Here is a 20,813-nt window from a genome sequence, read left to right as displayed (position 1 = left end):
CGGCCAGGCTCATCCATCCATCACCGCCGAGGAGAGCAAGGTTACAGAAGACACACAGCGCCGTGTTTTCATTGGCTACTTCTGTATGTGACTTCACACAGGAAGTGCTTTGATACTGAGGTCATAAGGTCATGGGATACAGAACTCTTTCCATTCAGCTGTTCCTCAAGAAATGTTTCCAGCTGGGTCTATCCTTGTTTTCATTCTACTTTTCCCTGCTTCCGCTAAGAACATGGTGACACGATCATTGATTCTGCATTTAAAATGCTGAGATTCGACTTTGTAATCGGAGTGTAACGATAGATTATAAAGTCGACACAATGACACAATGCATTGCGATGCAACAATTTTCCGATGTGCATCATGAGCATGTGTGATACACATCTTGCAATTCAGCATTCTATTAATTATGCAATTATGTAGTGCAGTTGCACTGTTTGACCACTTTGACCAATCTGCACAACCCAAAGAGTTAAAACATATAGAGAACACTCTGGTCACATGATCTCGTCTTTCGTGGAGGGCCTGTGAGTTCTGCACTTGTGAAGACCGATATCCCAATAGCTCCGGACTGCAACGACCAACACGCATTATACGTCATACGGTTACACTACTACATTATAACAGCAATTCCATTGCTGCAAAACAAAGTGCCCCCAAGGGGGACAATAAAAGATTAAGTAAATAGAGCTTTTCAGTATCTTTCAAACAACATCAAAGCTTTCAAACCAACACCAACACCATTTTAGCCGACTTTGGAGCTCTATTTCTGCTATGGAGCTCATTATGTTTCAGTCGATCATTCTCAAAGTCCCCAGATCAGGCTCTTTGTTTATTCATTTAAAGTTTTGGAAGAATTTAAATTTATTTATATATTTTTAAGATATGGTGAACGTGTAGTATATTTTGTTTACAATATTAGATATCTGTTTGTAGCCATTTTTGGTTTAGTTATTTTTATACAGACAAAAATGCCCGTTGTTTTGCATTGTTTAAAGAGTGGTTAAATGTTGTTGTTTTTTTTGCATCATTCTGTATAAATTCTAGAAACTATTGTGTATGGAAAATTCCAGAAGATCAGCAGTTTCTGAAATATTCACACCAGCTCGTCTGAGACAAACACTCATATGCAGTGTGTAATGTACTATGGGAACGCTTTAAATCTGAGAGAGACACATATTTTTTTTTCCCTTAATTGTGAGGTGAAGAACATAATGTTGATCAGTAGCACACTTCTTGCTTGAAATGTTTTATATTAATACATAATGTCTGTGTGGAACGAATTTGTGGTTAAATAATGTTTCTGTTTATTTATTTGTTTTCCTTATGCGCTAGTATCTGCGTATGTATGCACATGTGTGTCTTTTCTGTGTGTGTAGGTCTAAATAAATAAACCGCCTTATTTTCTATATCTTTCTCTCTCTTTCTTGTTTTCTCCTTTGTAGGAGTCTTCCCGAGCCGTTAATGACGTACGCCCTGTATAAGGAGTTCATCGTCCCTGCAAGTAAGTGACTTTACTTACTCATGATGGCTTAAAATTTGTCAAATCAGAAAAAATCAGAATTGATCTGATTACAAAATGTCTGAAAATTAAAAAATGTCTGAAAAAGTTTGTCTCTTTTATGTTTTGCTATCAGGAAAACGTAAATACATATTTATAAAACTTAACAATAAATTAGGGGGTTTTTAATTATTTTTTCCTAAACGTTAATTGTATGTGGTTACTAAAGTTGAGGTTAATGATCTAGCTTCAGGTGTCAGTTAAGCACTTTGATACCTCTGAATAATAATTGTAGTGATACATAGAGAAAACCGTAGACATGTCGTTCATTAACAAATTCAATTTTGTGATTGTTGGCAAATTGCAGTGGAATAACACACTTTGTGCCATGCTGTTATATGAAAATAATCCATGTTTTTTTGCTTTTTTTGTGGCACTGCCATGTGAAGCAGTTTATTATTTAATATTTAATATAGTGAATTTTATGGTCTTGAAAATAAGTCGTATGTGACTGACACGGATCAAGCAGAAAAATAAAATGATTGATTAGTTAAAAAAAAAATAATTCACAAGGTAAAGAAGTGACAATGCCCATGATACTTAAAAAAAAAAAAAAAAAAATTGAAATTATACCGTTAAATCACCCACTCTTGACTTCCTTTTTGTGAACAGAGAGTGCGAGTCCAGAGTCCCGTGTTCAGGCCATTCACTGCTTGGTGCACAGACTGCCTGAGAAGAACCGAGAGGTGTTGAGCTTGGTCACCAAACATCTCGCAAAGTGAGTGTTTCTCCATCTCTCCTCCTCCTTCTACGCCATCTCTCTGTTATTCACTTTCCTTCTAGGTCTTTCTTCACTGGTTGTCCTTCTTTCAGCTTTTATATATATATATACATATATATGTGTGTGTGTGTGTGTGTTTTCCTCATGCTTGTTCTTTTTTTCCCTCTTTTCACACTCTGAGGAAAAAGGCCGTCCCTCGTCGCCATGCAGTCATTAACCCTAAAGCCTTTCCTTTCATACTCAATCTTCATTACTTTTTTTTTTTCCCTACACACACACACACTCTAGCACAGGGACCTCTGGCTTTCAGTAGCTTTACCTCAGTCACCAAGGCAACGGCACACACATGCAGAAAGCTCAGAGGAGAATAAAGCAAAACTACACATACACACACACACACACGCACATCACAAATGTATATATTGGGGAAATAAGATCTTAATAATAAGTGATGGAGATTAAGAGCTACGTTTTATTCGCAGGATTACCCCACCCACGCATTTGGAAAATAGTCTCGCTGTTACGTAAAAGCTTCTGACTGATTGATAAAACAAGACATTTCTAAATGTTAGCAAGCTGTTCAAACGATTTCCCACCTTTTCAGTGTCCTCCATTTTAATATAGTGTAAATAGCAGGAAATTGAAGATAAGTACATAATCTCTGTTGCTCCTGGGAACTGGGCAGTCTCATCTTGTTTAAAAAAAAAAAGCAGGATTCTGTGCCAGCGGGTACGCGATCGGAAATGAAATTTGGGTGATCTGCTCTTAAATTCTTCCCCTTAGTCACTCTGAAGTGCTGGCTCTGAAACAAGCTGGTTAGAAAACGAGAGAAAGAGCCAACATTTCCACCGTTCTATCTGAAATTGGATTTGAACGATGTTTAATTGGCAATGTCACTGATTTTTTTTTTTTTTTTTTTTTAAGCTTAACTCTTGAAGTGAATTCAGAAATGTGCATCATTCAGACGCCTGAACATCAACGCTTTATAAATAGAAAGACTTTATAGCTTGTCACCCATTTAACACATCGAACACATTTAACATGTCGCCTTTACATTCGCGGCACAGCGCGTAAGACGACAGCTTAAATACCGTATAAGAATGTATGAAATCTTAAAGCAGGTTGAACCTAAATATACACCAGAGATCCAGAACACGTTTCTCCACTCAGAGAGACTAACACAACACAAAATCTTTATCGTTAATTGTGCACTTAGAGCTTTTTAAAAGCCTGAGTGCTATGAAGTGTAGGAACAGGAGTTGTTCTTTATTTATTTATTTTTAAAATCAGCTCTACAGAGGCCATTTAGTTCAATAGTAATCACTTTCACAACCCTGCTCCATCAGAGCAAGACAAGAGAACAAAAGCCGCGATAGAAATTAAAGGATTTTCTTCTTCTTAACTCTACATAGCACTTCAAATAAATACCCCAGAGCCAAAACTCTTAGTCTGGATTTAATACTAAATAAACATCAGGGAGCGGCACAGAATCTTTATAAGATAAGACAAGACAATATGAGAAGTTGAGAAGAAAAAAAATGAGAAGGTGAGATAAGATAAGATGAGAAGATAGGATGAGGTGAACTGAGTGTATAATCATAAGATGATGAGATAAAATGTGATGCAGTGTGAAGATGAGATGATGTTAGATGAGAAGATTAAACAAAATGAGATGAAATGCGATAAGATGAGGAAATCAGTTGAGATAAGACGAGCTAAGAAAAGATGAGACGAGATAAGGCAAGAAAGTGAGATTAGTTTAGATGAGACAAAATGAGATGAGATAAGATGTTAAGATGAGATAAGATGAGATGAGACAAAATGAGATGAGATAAGATGAGAAGATAAGCTAAGATGAGATAAAATGAGACGAGATAAGATGAGATGATGTGAGAGAAAATGAGACGAGAAGATGAAATAAAATGAGATGAGACAAGAGGAGAAGATAAGATAGCATGAGATCAAATGAGATGAGAGGACATAAGATGAGATAAGACAAGCTGAGATAAGCTAAGATGAGATGAGAGAGCTTGATTAGATAAAGTAAGATAAAGTAAAACGTATTGATCCCGGAGAATGTTTTTGTGCCAAAATTGCGTACTACAGAGCCAGTGAATCAATAACAATGAACTGATTTGGTTAAAAAACAGAGACATAAACCTATAATTGGGTAATTAAAATAGAAATATGTTTTTTTTATGCTTTTTATAATGTTAAATCCCATTTAATACCTGTACTGTACATTCAGTTGACAGTGTTGGCTACAGCCGGACCTTTTACAGAGTCCTTCCTTCCCAGACCCAGTAAAGCAGCTGTTCTTATTCTGTACTTCTGCTTGCAGGCTTTGGTATATTTTCTTTAAAAAGTTCAGTTTCATTTAAATTTTATTTGTACAGTGTAACAGTTTTTTTTACATATATATCGGTGGGTTCATAACTGCAGGTTTAAAATATTTAGCTAGAACTCACAACCTTCTGATCAATAGTCCAATGCCTTAACCACTGAGCTAACACTCCCACTGCTTCTGGTAGTGTTTATGTAAGGAAATGAGTAGGTAAGAGATCTCATACACAGGTTGATGATTTGGAAGAGGAAATCAGTGACATGAATTCAGGATGTTTGATACATTCAGGGCTCTTCAATCTTTTTTCTTATTTTGTTTTTAACATTTGTTTAAGGAGAAAGTTTAACTTATTCTGTAAGAATGTTTAGCCAATGGAATACTGTCTGTAAGTAATTTAACAAATAATTTTTATACCATTTTAAATGCCACGGATTAATAGAAAAATGAGAATTAAAAAAATATACACCATTTTGGTGATGGGGGAATGAGACATCATAATAATAATAATAATAATAATTATTATTATTATTATTATTATTATTATTATTATTGTTATTATTATTATTTTTTTAATTTATTTAATTATTTATTTATTTTCTAAATCTTAAGCATTGGAGGGTTTTTCAGAGTCTGTTCAGGAGTCTCGGGAATGACAGATAAAGCCAACTTCCTTAATGTTTTAAAATAAAGTCTTTGAGTTTTTCAGTTTTCCCATTTGTGGAAGCATTAATGATTTTACGTATAAACCTGCAACATATCTCTGTCAAAGAGGACAGATAGTTTCGAGTAGAAAGCTTTCGGGATAATAAAATCCCTTTAACCATTTGAAGGACACTTGAGAAACCCATTTCTAGGAGTACACACAGACTGCAGAAATTTTAAAAAGAAAAAAAAAAGAAAAGACAGATCCCCAGTCTCAACGTGACCAATCCCACCTTCTCTATTCTGTTTAATCTGGGGGCGGAGCTAATCCCTAATTAAGTGTTTAATTTAAATTAAGAAACTAGCCCTTTTTTTTGTAGAAATATTGCAAAATGGATTGATTGCATGTTCTATATGACATGATACTATTATCAGTTCTGAAACATGAACCTATATAAGTTTGCCTTAAATATAATTAAACTCTGAGTGACATCACATTTATCTCAACAAACCTCCAAAACTTTCTAAAACTCATCTCATGGATTAAAAGATTACAGTTATTATCAGTAAAGATGACATATCGTTGTATATTTCTCTCTCTCTCTCTCTCTCTCTCTCTCTCTGTCTCAGTGTGGCGGCCCACAGTAAGCAGAACTTGATGACAGTAGCGAACCTGGGCGTGGTGTTCGGCCCCACCCTCATGCGGCCTCAGGAGGAGACGGTGGCGGCCATCATGGACCTCAAGTTCCAAAACATCGTGGTGGAGATTCTCATAGAGCAGCACGAGAAGGTGACACTTCCCCTCCGCATGCAGCTGGAGTCAGAGTGATGATTGACTGATTAGAATTATTCTGAATCTCATTATCACAGGCTGATCACAGGTAAGCGAGTGTCAGAGTTAAGTTCTCGGATTAGAGATGATAAAAAAACCACTGCACTCGAAAATGAGGAGGAAATAGCAGCTTTTTGGATGTGGCTGTGAAATAAAAAGTCAGCACAGAGGATCGTCCCATGTCGCGCTGAGCTGCTCGGATTGCGTGGCCATGAGCACTAGGTGGAGCTCTGTATGTTCATGCAGTGTTTAAACACACCTCTGCACAGACGCAGCTGGGTTTTGACTGTCTTATGATTAAAACGTTGTTGTAAATGGATTTAGAATTTATACTGTGCGTAATCCTTAAAAATCAGGTTAATTCATGTCAGGGAGTTGAGATTAATTTGTGATCTAGTAATTGATTTGTCTGATTTGAAAAAAAAGAGTTATAAGCATGTTTCATTTTAGGGCTTGGAGCTGAATGATTCATACCTTCCCATTTTTTTCCCCCGTAAGCACATAAGCTTCATTCGACAAAATTGATCTGATTCAGGCAAATAAACTCTTAGATTTACCTGTAGCAACACTTTTTGTATTTAAGTTACAAAGTACACTTTTGTGAAACCTATTTTTAGTAAACAATGCAAAAAAAAAAAGCAAGGTTTTCATTTGACTCAACCTTGTAAATAATTTTTGTAGAAACAATGTGAGTCACCTGAGATTTGTAAAACCTGGATTGAATTTAAAAAAAAAAAGGCAAGAAAGCCTATATTTAGGCAAATGTGCCTTCTGAGCAGTTATTTGGAAAGTGTTTGTGTATTAAATAAATGCATATAAATAGCAGTATACTGTGCAAAATGAAATCAATATTTGGTGTGATTCACCCTTGCCCTTTTAAAACTGAATCAGTTCTCTTGGTTATGTGGTCATGTGATTTTATAGCCAGGAAATTGGCTAGAAGGTTCTTTCAAGTGTCTTAAAATGGTCGCAATTGTTCTGCAGGTTTCTTATTTCCAGACAGCCTCAGTGAGGATTTCATGTGAAAAGTGCTTACCTTTACTTTCTTACCTTTACTTACTTACTTTCTTTTTAAGAGCATACAGAAATTTCTCTCTAACAGTTCATTTTTTGGAATCTACATTTTTAGACATCTAAAGTGATGTTTTCTACTGACACGCTAACACGGAAAATATGAAATAAAAGTGTAAAATTTGTGATATAATATAGGATAAATACCCTCAAGAAACCTGTTCAACATGAAAAAATAACACACAAAACTCCATCAGTGCTAAATTTCTTTCCTCTTATAGTGTATTATCTGATAGTCTCTCTCTCTCTCTCTCTTTCTGTCTCTCTCTCTCTCTCTCTCTCTCTCTCTCTCTTTCTCTTCACCCCCTGATTGGCTGCTGGCTTTTGCCATGTAGTCAGCCTTATTTCATACCTAAATCTGAGAAGTAACGATGTTTGATATATGCGAGCCACAGTATGATGTGCATACAAATCGCCAAATCCTCCTCAAATGTAAGTTATTATTGCAGGAATGTCTTTCACGACATCTCAGGAACATCATATTATACTATATATTTTACTCATTGCTCACTTATAATAATGCTTTTTCTTTTATTTTAAACAAAACATACTATAGCTTCATAGACAGTTACTGTACATCAGATGAAGTACTGAATTAAATTCCCTAGGTGAAAGTTAAATACCAAATGTACAAAGGTGATACCTTTAAGGGTCTCCTCCAAGTGTCAGACATTGTTTAGTACCTTTTAAGCTTTAGTACCTTTGTTCTGATAACATAGAGACGTGACGGTCGCACAAATAGATGACAGAAGAAAAAGCTCAGAAGCGTCTATACCTTGAATCAATGAATATGCAAATGCATATGCTAATCCTCGCCAATGGTAAACCAGGGTTGCATACTTGAACCTGATTGGCTGTTATATTTTATGACACAAGATCTCTTTCCTGTCAGGTGTTCAGTACTATCTCAGATTTTCAGAAAGTGGTAAATTTCACACTTTGAGCTGTCTACAAATTAATGATTCATTCAAAAAAGCACATTTCATGCAAGTTTAGTATAAGTTTATAAAGTTTTATGAGTTGACTGTTTAAATTTCACCTCGGCTGTACGTGGTGTTTGTAGTTGTTTATTAATCAACACGCAGGAGCAGCAGAATCTTCAATAAAGTATACAGCATATCACCTACAGATGATTACTCTGGAGTATACACTTCAATTTTTTTTCCCTCTGGTTAAAGTTGTAGCAAGTGTGGTGTTGAGGCAGCGACTACACAGGCGAGTAGATATGCACTGCTCTCTCAGGCTACAGCTTGCCAGACTGTTGATGGCCCCAGATGCTCTGAGCAGACAGTGTTTTGCATTCATGTCCATCTGTAGGGAAGCAGAGAGAGAAGGAGAGAAGAATGTGGCTGGGGAGTAGAGGAGCTGCGAGAGAAAGAGCGCAGAAAGAGAAGTCTCTAACTGACACCGAGTGCATTGGAGAGAAAGGAGCGAGGATAGAGGGCGATAAGGAAGGAAGGAAGGAAGGTAGCCTGGGAAAAAGGTTGGGAGAATGTAGAGGGAGATGAGAAAGGAGCTCTGAAAGTGACGGGAGGGAGAGGAGGCATGCTGTCGTCTGAAGTTTCTCCTCAGTGGTATCAGATTGCGATCCCTTCCACGATCCCTTCCACCACTGCTGTGACTTCTCATCTCGTTCCTCCGGCTACTCTCAGTCTTTTTAATTCTGTCTCTGAAGTTCTCCTCGATTCAGACGTCACTTAGACTTGTAGGAGCCAGCCTGCGGTTTCAGCCTGATTCTAGTCTATTTCACGATCATGCTCGTACTGAGCTGTTGCAAGATAGTGCTTGATGGCATAACTGTTACAGTGACTTGCATAAGTATTAATCCTCTTTGATCTTTTCCACATTTTGTAGTGTGGGTATGAAACCCTTAATTTAGTTCTGGTGCTATCATTCTGGTCTTCTGTAGAAATTAGTTGAATGGAGTTGAGATGTGTGCATTTAAAGTGTCACATGACCTCACTATAAACACACCTGTTCTGGAAAAGTATAAATCAGGATTTGGTTATTAAAAAATGTCCAAACTTTAAATATCTTGCAGAACATCATTAAATTAATTATTTAAAAAAATAGAAATAATATGGCATAACCAAGACTCTTAAAGTGAGGCCTTAGTCAGTATTATGGGCTATTATGTGTAGCTTCATGACATTAATCCTAGTTAAGTTCATTTCAATTCTAAGTTGTAATACTACAAAATCTGGAAAAGTTCAAGGGGGTGAATACTTATGCAAGCTGCTGTAAATGCTTTTGCGTTAATGGTATCTGGATGCACAAGGCTGAACCACATGTATTTGGACAAGACATATTCATTCAAGAGTAGACACACACACACACACACACACACACACACACACACACACACACACACACACATACAAACACACACACACCCCTATGCATCCATACACACTGTTCTGAGAAAGTTTGCTCATACTTTTCTTTCATGCTCACAAGATCTATCCTGTTTTTTTCCTTCTTTTTCTTGTTTAAGATTTTTGGAGATGCTCCGAGCGTTAGTCCATCCTCAACTCTGTCTCCATTCACTGCTCCAACGCGTCAGTCTAAGAAGCAGGTGCGCCAGAGCCGCCCGCTGGCTGTGTACAACCCCCTGGACATCCATGCAGGTATGAGAGGCTGAACACTTATCCATGGGAAGCAGGAACGAGTGAGCCACACAAATAATTCATCACTGCTTGACACTCGATTGTGTTGCTGTTTAACCCTGAGGCTTGGAGAAGCGAAGCCTTATCTGGTCCACAGGTGGCATTAAAAACATACACAAGAAGTAGTGACCAGTTATATGATATAAAATTAATTGGTAATCAACAATTCAAGAAAAACTCAGTAAGTAATCAAGTTCAGTTAACAAGCCGTTAGTAAGTTAGGTTACGAAGATAGTAAGTTAGTAGGGTGAGTTATTAAGGTAAGATAGTAACTTAACTTTCCGTAGGAAATTAATTTAAGATAAGTTGGTAAGGTGAGTTAAATTTGGTATGTTAAAATAAGCTAGTAAGGTAAGATAGCAGAGTAATAGATAGCAGGATACGTTAGGTTAAGGTTAGTAAGTTAAGTTAGTACAATAAGTGGGTAAGTAAGGTAAATTAAGTTAGTAAGTTAAGTTACTAAGATAAGCTAGTAAGGTAAGTTGGTTAGGTAAGTTTGCAGGTAAGGTAAGTTAGTACAGTAAGTTAGTACAGTAAGTTGGTAGGGTAAGTCAGTGAGGTAAATTAAGTTACTAAGATAAAAATAAGTTAATAAAATAAGTTAATAAGTTGTATTATGAAGATAAGTCAGTAAGGTAAGTTAGTAAGTTAAGGTAAATCAAATTAATGAATTAATTTACAAAGATAAGTTTAGTAAGGTAAGGTAAATAAGTTAGTAAGTTAAGTTACTAAGATAAGCTAGTAAGGTAAGATGGTTAGGTAAGTTTGAAGGTAAGGTAAATTAAGTTAGTAAGGTAAATTAAATTACTAAGGGACATTAAATTAGTAAGGTAAAATAAGTTAGTAATATATGTTAATAAATTAAATTACTAAGATAAGTCAGTAAGGTAAGTTAATAAGTTAAGTAAGGTAAGTTACTAATGAGATAATAGATAATTACTAATGAGTAATAAGTTCAGTTAGTAAGGTAGGCAAAACTAGGTTAATTTAGTAAGTTAAATAAAGTTATTATGATAAAATATGTTAGTAAGTACAATTATTAAGATAAATTAGTAAGTTAATTTAGTAAATTAAATAAATTAAGTAAAATAAATAAAGTAAGTTAAGTTAGTAAGGTAAGTTAGCAAGGTTAGAAATGTTAGTTAATAAGGCACAATACTTAGTAAGTTAAGGTACATCAGGTGGGAAGGTAAGTTGGTAAGGTACATAATTTAGTAAAGTAGGTTAGTAAAATGCATTAGATAGTAAGGTACGGTACATTAGTTGGTAAGGTAAATTAGTAAGCTAAAGTGTGGTAGTAAGTTAAGATGCTAATATAAGATATTGGCAAATGTTACTTTAGTAACAAAAACGTTAATTTAGTTTATTAAGTTGGTATGGTAAAGTCAGTTAGTAAGTAAAATTACAAAGATATATTAATAAGTTAATGAGGTAATTTAAGTCAATAAAGTTAGTAAGGTACATTAGTAAGTTAAAGTGTGTTATTTAGTAAGGTAAATTAGTAACGTAAAGTATGTTAGTTAATAAGGTAAAGTACATTAGATAGTAAGATAAGTTAATAAAGTATATTAGTAAGGAAAGGTAGGTTAGTTAGTACAGTAAGATAGTAAGGTATGTCAGGTAGTAAGTTAGTTAAGTAAGATACAATAGTTAGTAAGGTACATTAAGTAGTAAGGTAATGTTAATTAGTAAGATATGTATGTTAATTAGTAAGGTAAGTTAGTGAGTTAAGATACTTACTAGTAGGTTAAGTTAGTAAAGTAAATTAGGTAGTAAGGTACGTTGCTCTGATGCTCTTGGACCAGTTGTTTTGTTCTGAGCGTGACTGATGTGTTCTCACCTGAATAACGACCCACACTGAGATGGAAAATGCAGCAGTGTTACAGACAAACAGACTAAACACTGCATATATGAAAGCGCCCTAATCCGTACATTACACTAAAGCTCACTACTTGGCTGATGCTCTGGCCTAGGAAGAATGATGGTGTGATTTTTTGTGAAGCTTAGGGCCAGGTGAATGTGTAGGCTGTACGTCTCTGTCACAAGCTTCAGCCAGCAGTGTGTTGAAAGTGTTCTTCCATCAGAAAGTAGGCCAAATCCACACAGCAGATTTCCTTTAAATCCTGAGCCATGAACCTTCCAAGAGAGTGTCTATGATAGCCTTGATCCTCACCATTACTGTGTATGACTGCAGTGAAATATACAGTAATGACTTGTAATCTTTCATCAGAGTGACCTCTGACCATAAACATGCACAATCTCTGAAGTTTCTTAGCTTCATCTGGGAAGAACTCAGCCTTTTTATAGAAAAAAAAAAAATCATATTTAGTTTCTGAATCCTGAATAGTACAATACATTAGAAATACAATCCCAGTCAAAGAAGAAGGAATGATGTATGCAGATACTTATGGTTTTTATTAGTTAAATATTTAAACCACAACATCTGTATTTTTTTGTTTTTCCGAAGCTTTTTCCAGGCTCATTCGACAATTTCTTGCAGGCTAAAACAGGTTTTGACATTTTATAATCCCTTTGATTATTTAGTTGGCTTCTCTGTAGATTTTGGGTTTGTTTCTGCCATGGTTTTAGGTCCAGAAAACAGGCATTGCTGGGGGAAGAAATTGAGATTACACAAGCTGATTCAAAATGAGAGGTTTTTGTTTGTCTAATGTGGATTCACACTCGATCGCTCCTTAACACATGCAGACTAATCTTGTACAGGACAACTTACATGTTGTTTGGCAAATATAAATGGACAACATGGGATAAAGGGAAGAAGATGTCTTCAGAAAAACAGCATTAAATATTTGGACAAGCATTGGACTGAATGTTGAAATAGATCTGAAAATCCAAATATCTCCACACAACATCTGTAACTGTTTACAAAAGGGGTTAGGGTTAAAATTTATTAAACGTTTGCATCCTCTGAGAAAAAAAAATGAATTTGAAAAAGGGTTAGACAATTAGTGTGTAGGTTTTACAGATTTTCAGTTTAGTATTTTACAGGAAAATAGTGTTTGAAAAGATGCTAAAAACAGGAAAAAAATAAGTTGCTAATGATAGGTTCATAAAGTAGGATAGAATGTTAAATTACTAAGGTAAATTAGTAAAGTAGGGTAAGTTAGTAAGGTAAGGTAAATTACGTTAGTAAAGTTAATTATGTTACTAAGGGAAGTTATGTTAGTACCATCATTTACATTATTAGATAAATCAGTAAGGTAAGTTGGGTAAGTTAATAAGCTTTTACAGATGAAACCTATGTTAATATTTTACAGTAAAGTTTGTGTTTGAAAAGATATTAATAGTGAAAAAAAATGAGTTTGAAAGTTTGTATCACTCTGAATGTGATATAAATATTCTGTAAGGACTCGCTCACCCATCTTTTGACTTTCTATCCTCTTTTCTATTCTCTGAACAACTTTTGAATTCTGTCAGCTGTAATATTTTCCTCTGTTCTTCTGGACATATCTGTAACTCTTGTTAGGTCTAGAGAGTGAGAGCCTCAGGGGAAAAATGTCGTTTCAAAATATTTTTCAGGTTGATCTTTCCACGTTCATTTTTTAACATCTTAAAGTTCTATTTTTAATAAATAAATTATAAAATGGAGGTATATATTTTTTCCTATTAAAAAACATAGAGATACACTAAACCGTTAGTAAGTTACGAAGAAAAAGAATGACACTAAGATAAATCATGTCAGATCTTTTCCCATCTTTAATGTGCAATTGCAAAATATACAAATAATGTGAAAACAATCAGAAAATTTTTATGGAAAAAAAAAAAAGAAAAAACTTAAAATATCCTAGTTGCTTAAGTGTGCACACCCCTAAACGAATACTTTGTGGAAACTGTTTGTTGTCTGTTTGGGTAAAGGTCTATCCACATGGCACATCTTGACTTGGCAATGTTTTCCCAATATTTCTTGGAAAAACATTTTAGATCCATCAAATTGTGAGGGCATCTCCTGTGCACAGCCCGCTTCAGGTCACCCCACAGATTTTTAGTTGGAGTCAGGTCTGGGCTCTGGCTCGGTCATTCAGAAACATTGATCTGCTTTTGGTTAAGCCGTTCCTTTGTTGATTTGGATGTATGCTTTGGGTCATTGTCAGGCTGAAAGGTGAAATTCCTTTTCATCTTCAGCTTACTGGCAGAAACCTGAGCGTTTTGCACTAAAATCAGCTGGTATTTGTAGCTATTCATGATTCCCTCCACCTTGATAAAACCCACAATTCTGACTGAAGCAAAGCAGTCCTAAAGCGTGATGCTGCCACCACCATGTTTCACTGTGGGTATGGTGTTCTTTTAGAATTATGGAATTATTGTACCCTTTTGGAATTGTTCTCATCAGGCCATAACACATTTTTCCAGCCTCCCTGGTAAGTTTTTTGTCTTGTCCTTTTGTATATTTTGGAGGTATCTCCTGTTCTTTTTAATGTCACTGTGGTGCTCCATTTTCTCCACTTGTTGATGATGGCCTTCACGGTGTTCCATGGTACATCTAAATGTTTTAGCGATTCTTTTATACCCCTCTCCAGGTTGATGTCTTTCAACAAGTGCGATAATATACGGGCTTTGTAAGATCTTTGTGGACCATGGCTTCAGCAGTTAGATGAAACCAAGACGATGTCAAGAAAATCCTACAGAAACAGCTGATCTTTATTTGGGGTTAATCAGAATAATTTCATTGATGACAGCTGTATGATAATTACTTTTGAACATGAGATTGAATGTGATTGGCTTGTTCCGAACACAGCCACACCTCCAATTATAAAAGGGTATGCAAACTTATGCAACCAGGTTATAATTGTAACTTTTTATTTTTCTTATTTTTCCCTGAAATGTTTGATTGTTTTTCACTTAATTTTTGTACATTGTAATTTCACACTGCGGATAGGAAAAGTTCTGACATGATTTATATTAGATTCCTTTTTTTTGCTTCACAAAACACTGTCATTTTAACGAGGATGTGTAGACTTTTTATATCCACTGTATTTTTATACAGTTTTATTGTTTTCCTCTGCATGGGCCTCCAGTAAGTATGGTACAAATGATAAAAAGTTACACAACCCAAACTGGGAAGTTGTTTGAGTGACTCTTCCAAATCATCCATCATTTCGTGATTGCCGGACGCAATTAGAAATTCTCCAGACACCCAACTAAATATAGTGTTTTGCGATGGTCGGAAATGTTTCACAGTATAAAAAGACTGTAAAATCAGAGATGTCTATCTGAATGGGACTGAAATTGTCAGACCACCCTGAGTTTGCTAAGGGAAAAAAATAAAAAATAAAAAAAAACAGCAGGTATTTTGGTCTGGAATTTCCCAGTTGTGGAACGAGATCTTCTCAGATCAAAGCAGATAAAATTCACAGAGTATCACCTTTAAGCGATTGGATTCGCTCCAAGTTTCAGTATGGTTATATTCACATTACAAGAGTCTTTTGATATTTTGCTTAGATCAGATCAGTCTATCTAGACAGTTCACATTCATAACCGCAGGTGAACCATGTTTGTCTTTAATATGAATGCACTTGTTCCCCGAAATGCCCCAAATGCACATACTTCTAAATTTCGGTAAGTTCCTTTCAGCATTGCTCAAATTAATTCCTCAAGTATCTTTCCACTGAGTGTAGTCGCTGCTGTCGCTGTCCTCCATTTTTGCTTTGCCCTGTTGTTGACACTGGATGATAGCGACAGGTCTCAGACATGTCACATGACCACATATCAGATAGGTACACTGTCTAAGTACGCATACGAAAAGTGAAAGTCTTAAACATTAAAGTCTTTCAGTTATACAATAGACAGATCTGCACTGTCTTCCTATTATCACGAGCTGTTTTGTGGGCGGCGGTTTGAAAATACTCAGCGATTGGTATCACACACTTTGGAGGAAGCGATGTGCCGATCTCGATCTTCCTAAAAACATCAGAGGTGATAACGTGTGATGTGGCTGAGACGTGCGAGAATGAGAATCAGCTGAAATTGGGTTTGACAAATGAATAATGATTTTGGGGAAACCAACAGGGACAAATCTCAAATGTGAAACACACACACACACACACACACGCTAACTCCTAGCTAGAGCTGTGCAGCTGAGCTCTAAGTGCAGCTGGATGATGGTTATGTCATACTTCAGAGATGTTTCTGCACCATTTGAGCTTAAGCGAGACCGGTCATGCAAGCCGTGGTGATTTTGAATCTTTTGTTCAATCAGAGTTAAAAAGAACGCTTTACTCCTTAATGTATTTTAATCACACACACCCTTGTCCCACCTTCAGGTCATTTAGTTAATCTTTATCACCTCATATTGTATTCATTAATGTCATGACTAAACCAAAACCCTGCCCTGTCTCTCTACCCCGTCTCCTGTGCAGTGTCTCCGTCCTCTGAGAATGTCTCTCTGACCCCTGATGAAGCGTCTCTGGGCAGTAATGAGTCCGTATCCTCACAGTCCTCCACAGCGTCGACCTCAGAAACCCCACCAGAGAAGACCGAGAATCCCCATGGCAACACCGTGGCCACCCCACAGAACTCTGGGTAAGTGACTGAAGTCCAGATGGTTTATTGGGCGTTCTCAAACAACGGGATCTCACCGATGTCACGGTCACTTTATATGTTTTACAAATTATATATAAAAATAAAACTCATTTGATTGTATTTAGACACCTTTTTATTCCACCACATATCAAGAACATAATATTAGACCGTTGTTGCTATGGTTAAATTTCTTTGGCCCATTTTTCATACACCACACTTCACTTGAAAGTACAAGATCAGCGATTGGTAAATCAACAGTTGGATAATAAGAATGGTACATTTTTGTGGTTTGCAGTGTTGCAATGTTTGCTAAATGTACCGTAGTGTGTCAAAAAATATTAACCACATAGTGTGTGTACACGAAGTCTCTTATTATTATTACAATAAAAGCCTTTATTGACTTATTTCTGATTGGTCCTTCCTAACAGAGCAGTTTGTATACATTGGTTATGGTCGGAATACCCAGCCATCTTCTTCAAGTGTGTGTGTGTCTGTGTGCGCGTGTGCGTGTGAATTTTTAATCAGCACCGTTTGTTGAGGGTACTCGTGTAGTTTTGGGATGTGTCACACACTCACCTCTCTCACTGGCTTTATGAATAAGGAAGCTGTTCATCATTACTATCCAGTTAGTTCAGGGCCGAATATGTTGCTGTGTTGCTGTTTTTGTTTGGTTGGATTTTTCTGGTTTCTCTGCGTCTCTGTCTGTCTGTGTTTGAGTGGCTCTGTGCTCGGGGCAGCTGGCCAGAGCTGAATGCTGATGTAGAAAGTAACAGTGCTGGGTTATGCTGGTGAGTTCAGCTCGCTGCTCTCTGCCATACCTGCAAGGATTCTTTTCCTGATTTTTTTTTTTCTCTCTCTCATTTTTCTGCATCCTTGTTCAACCACACGCATACACATACGCTTGTTTTCTGTCCCCACCCCCTGCTGACTGGTCAGATACAGAAAAAATGGTGGTCAGAAAGAAATACTTGCTACAGTGGCCTCTGACTGGTCAAATGAGGAAAAAAATGGCAGTCAAAAGCACTTACATTGCAATATGCTGGCCTCTGATTGGTCAGATATATTAAAATAGTAGTCAACAACAGTCACATGGCAACATTTGGCCTATGATTGGTCAAATAAAGAAACGATGGTAGTTCGATGGTCAAATGATAATACACTGGCCTCTAATTGGTCAAATACAAAGACATTGTTGTCAAAAGCAGTCACATGATAATATACTGGTGTCTGAGATAGTCAGAAGCGGTCACATTATAATATACTGTCCTCTGAAGGGTCAGATAAAGAAAATATTGTAGGCAAAAGCAGTCACATGATAATATACTGGTGCATGAGATAGTCAGAAGCAGTCACATTATGATATACTGTCTTCTGAAGGGTCAGATACATTAAAATGGTGGTTAAAATCAGTCACATGATAATATACTGGCCTCTGATAGGTCAAATACAGAAGAACGGTAGTCAAAAGCAGTCACCTGATGATATACTGGCCACTGAATGGACATAAACACGGTTGTCAAAAACAAAAACCTCTGATACAGAAAGAGATACAGTAAATGGTAGACAGAATAATAATAATATACTGCCCTCTGATTGGTCGGATAAACAGTGGTAGTCAAAATCAGTCGCATGACATACTGGCCTCTAATAGGTCAGATACAGAAAAACAATAGTCGTAAGATTTTGGGAATGTTGAGCAGGAAGATATTGTAGATTATATCTCCAAACACAGCAGGAGCATGTCTGTTGTCAATAGCTCACCCTTTGAGGTAGTGACAGTGGCATTCAGTAGGTTTGAGCTGATTAATGATGGTATTAGAAATCGCTGATTAATTCCTTCCATCGTGATTGAAATGCCAGAAAACATCTTCCGCAGCTGTAGGAGTTTTAGGCTTGTTAAAGCAGTAAATCTGTCTCCACTCCACCTGTCTCCCTCTGCTTCACGTGTGAAAGGTCAGAATCCTGATTAGCACAGCTTTTGATTCAGCAAGTGAAGAATCTCTTGCGTCTCTTGTGTGGTAACCATAGTAACAGCAACGTAACAGACACATGTCCAACAAGGATTTCGCAGATATTTTAAACCCACTGATAACACGGATGATTTTTTTTTATGTCACAGAAAATACATTATTACTAATATTACTACTATTATTATTATTATTATTATTATTATTATTATAATACAGGCACAGGTACTTAACAGAGATACGGATAGTGGGTACTGGATTCAGAACAGTATCCATGCTGTGCCGTGAGGGAAAAGTGTGATTAGTGCCTAACCCACTGACACGCTGGTCCTTCAGTCTCACCCACTCGTTCATTCACTCACTTTCTCACTTCTTCACTCTCTCACTCCTCAGCTATCACACGCTCATGCTTCAGTCTGTCACTGACTCACTCTCTCCATCCCTCTGTCCCCAAACAACAACATTCCAGTCTGCATCCAGGCGTCTGTCTTCCTATTTCCAGTCCCTGTCCTCCTCTCTATCGCTCTCTCCCTCTAACTCCCTCACTCTTCTGTATCTCTCGCTCATTTTCTCTCTTACTCTGTGCGTCATTTGTCACTTGGCCTGGAGTCATGATCACAGACGGGGCTTTGCTTATGTAACACTGCTTTCTCTCTCTCTCTCTCTCTCTCTCTTTCTCTATCTCTATCTCTCTCTGTCTTGCTCTCTCTGTCTTTCTCTCTCCATCTTTCTTTTTCTTTTTTTTCTTCTCTCTGTCTTGTTGTCTCTCGCCCTCTTACTTCTCTCCCTGTCTTTCTGTCAGTCTCTTTCTGTCTCTCTCTCTCTCTCTCTCTCTCTCTCTGTGTGTTTTCAGCCTAAGCCAGTGCAGGAGATGGCGCACTGTAATGCAGTAAATCCTGCTTGTGTGTGTGTGTGTGTGTGTGTGTGTGTGTGAGACAGGTGGCCGCGCTCCTCTCACTGTAAACACGGCTCGTGCGGCGAGGACATTCGGCTTATTTACTCGTCTAACGACCTCCCCGCTGCTGTCCACTGACTCAGTGTAACACACTGCCTGTACATCACCATGCATTTCTATATACAGCACAGTGCAAATGTTTACATCCCCTGAGGAAAAAAATAAGCAAATCTAATTCATAACAGCAACACAGTGTCAGAGATTGTCCTTATTATCACAACATTTCATTGTCTCTCTACTCGTACTCTCACAGTGACAAGAAAAGTTGAACCTAACCTAACCTAACTTAACAAAGTGGCGCAGCTGAAAATCATTCACCCTATCGCCAGGCGATCGCGAGTTCGAATCCCGATGATGCCACCGCCATCTGTGGCCAGGAGTCAAGAGAGCAAAAACTGGCTGTGCTCTCTGGGTGGGAGGGACATACTCTGTCTCTCCTGTCAATCACAGAGATTCTAGCCAATCCTGGGCCTCTGAGCTCGTGTATGTGGAAGAGGGCGGATAGCCGTTTCTTCTGAGTGTGTTACACTGCCCTGTGATGCAGCAGCATGAGCAGCGGTTAGAAAAAGGATGCGGTTGCTGTGTCTTGGAGGAAGTACATGCTAGCCTTCCCCTTCCTGGCTAGTAGCAGGTGTGTGATAGGGGAGAACTGGCTGGTGGGTGGGAATTGGCCAAAACCATATTAGGGAGAAATATTTAGAAAATATCTATATAATAATGTGCATGCCAGCAATCTCCAACACTCCAAACTTCCATCTAAACTATGTTTCTGATTAGTTTGTTTTGGATTATTTTCAAGTTTTATTTTTAATACTGTGGAATCTTATGTTGTTGTAGATAAATCATAAATTAAAGTTTTGTTTTATCTTTTTTTCATACAAAAATCTAAGAAACAAATCCATAAAACAAGTTATGTTTTTTTAAACCCCCATGTACTTCATTTTGTCTTCTTCTCTTCTCTTCTCTTCTCTTCTCTTATGTAGTCTTGTCTTACCTGGTCTTTTCTTCTCTTATCTTGCCCTGTCTTACCTTATCTTGTCTTATCTTGGAGCGTCTTCTCTTACCTAGTCTCATCTTATGTAGTCTTGCCTTATCCTGTGTTATCCTATAGTGTCTTATCTAGTCTTGTCTTATCTGGCCTTGTCTCATCATATCTAGTTTTGTCTTATGTTGTCCTATCTTGTCTTGTCTTATTTTGTTTTGTCTGGATTGGCTTGCATTGCCTTATCTTGCTGTGTCTTATTTTATCCAGTCTTGTCTTGTCCTATCTAGTCTTGTCCTATCTAGTTATCATATCATATCTTCTGCGGTTTAATCTTTTCTTGTCTTGTTTTATCTCGCCTGGTCTTATCTTGTCTTGTTGGGTCTAATTTTATCCTTTCTTGTCATGTCTTATGTTGGTTCATCTTGTCTTATCTTATCTAGTCTTGTCTTATCCGGTTTCATCTTGTTTTGTATTGTCTTGTCTTATCTCTATCTTATATTCTCCTATCTTGTCTTGTCTTGTCTTATCTTCT

General features: G+C 37.0%; 1 protein-coding gene across 1 annotated transcript in view; it reads left to right on the top strand.

The window, feature by feature from the left end:
- Window positions 1–20,813, top strand: part of arhgap10 (Rho GTPase activating protein 10) — a 92,824-nt gene that overhangs the window by 60,419 nt on the left and 11,592 nt on the right. Inside the window, exons 16-20 of the mRNA XM_053232405.1 lie at window positions 1,446–1,504; window positions 2,174–2,279; window positions 5,899–6,058; window positions 9,666–9,798; window positions 16,212–16,374. Coding sequence (XP_053088380.1) covers window positions 1,446–1,504; window positions 2,174–2,279; window positions 5,899–6,058; window positions 9,666–9,798; window positions 16,212–16,374 — 621 coding nt within the window. The remainder of the gene's footprint in view (window positions 1–1,445; window positions 1,505–2,173; window positions 2,280–5,898; window positions 6,059–9,665; window positions 9,799–16,211; window positions 16,375–20,813) is intronic.

This window comes from Pangasianodon hypophthalmus, chromosome 3, assembly GCF_027358585.1.
Source record: "Pangasianodon hypophthalmus isolate fPanHyp1 chromosome 3, fPanHyp1.pri, whole genome shotgun sequence".
In the NCBI taxonomy this organism is placed as follows: Eukaryota; Metazoa; Chordata; class Actinopteri; order Siluriformes; family Pangasiidae; genus Pangasianodon; species Pangasianodon hypophthalmus.
Note: the sequence above shows the minus strand (reverse complement) of the source record. Positions and strands in the feature narration are given on the sequence as shown.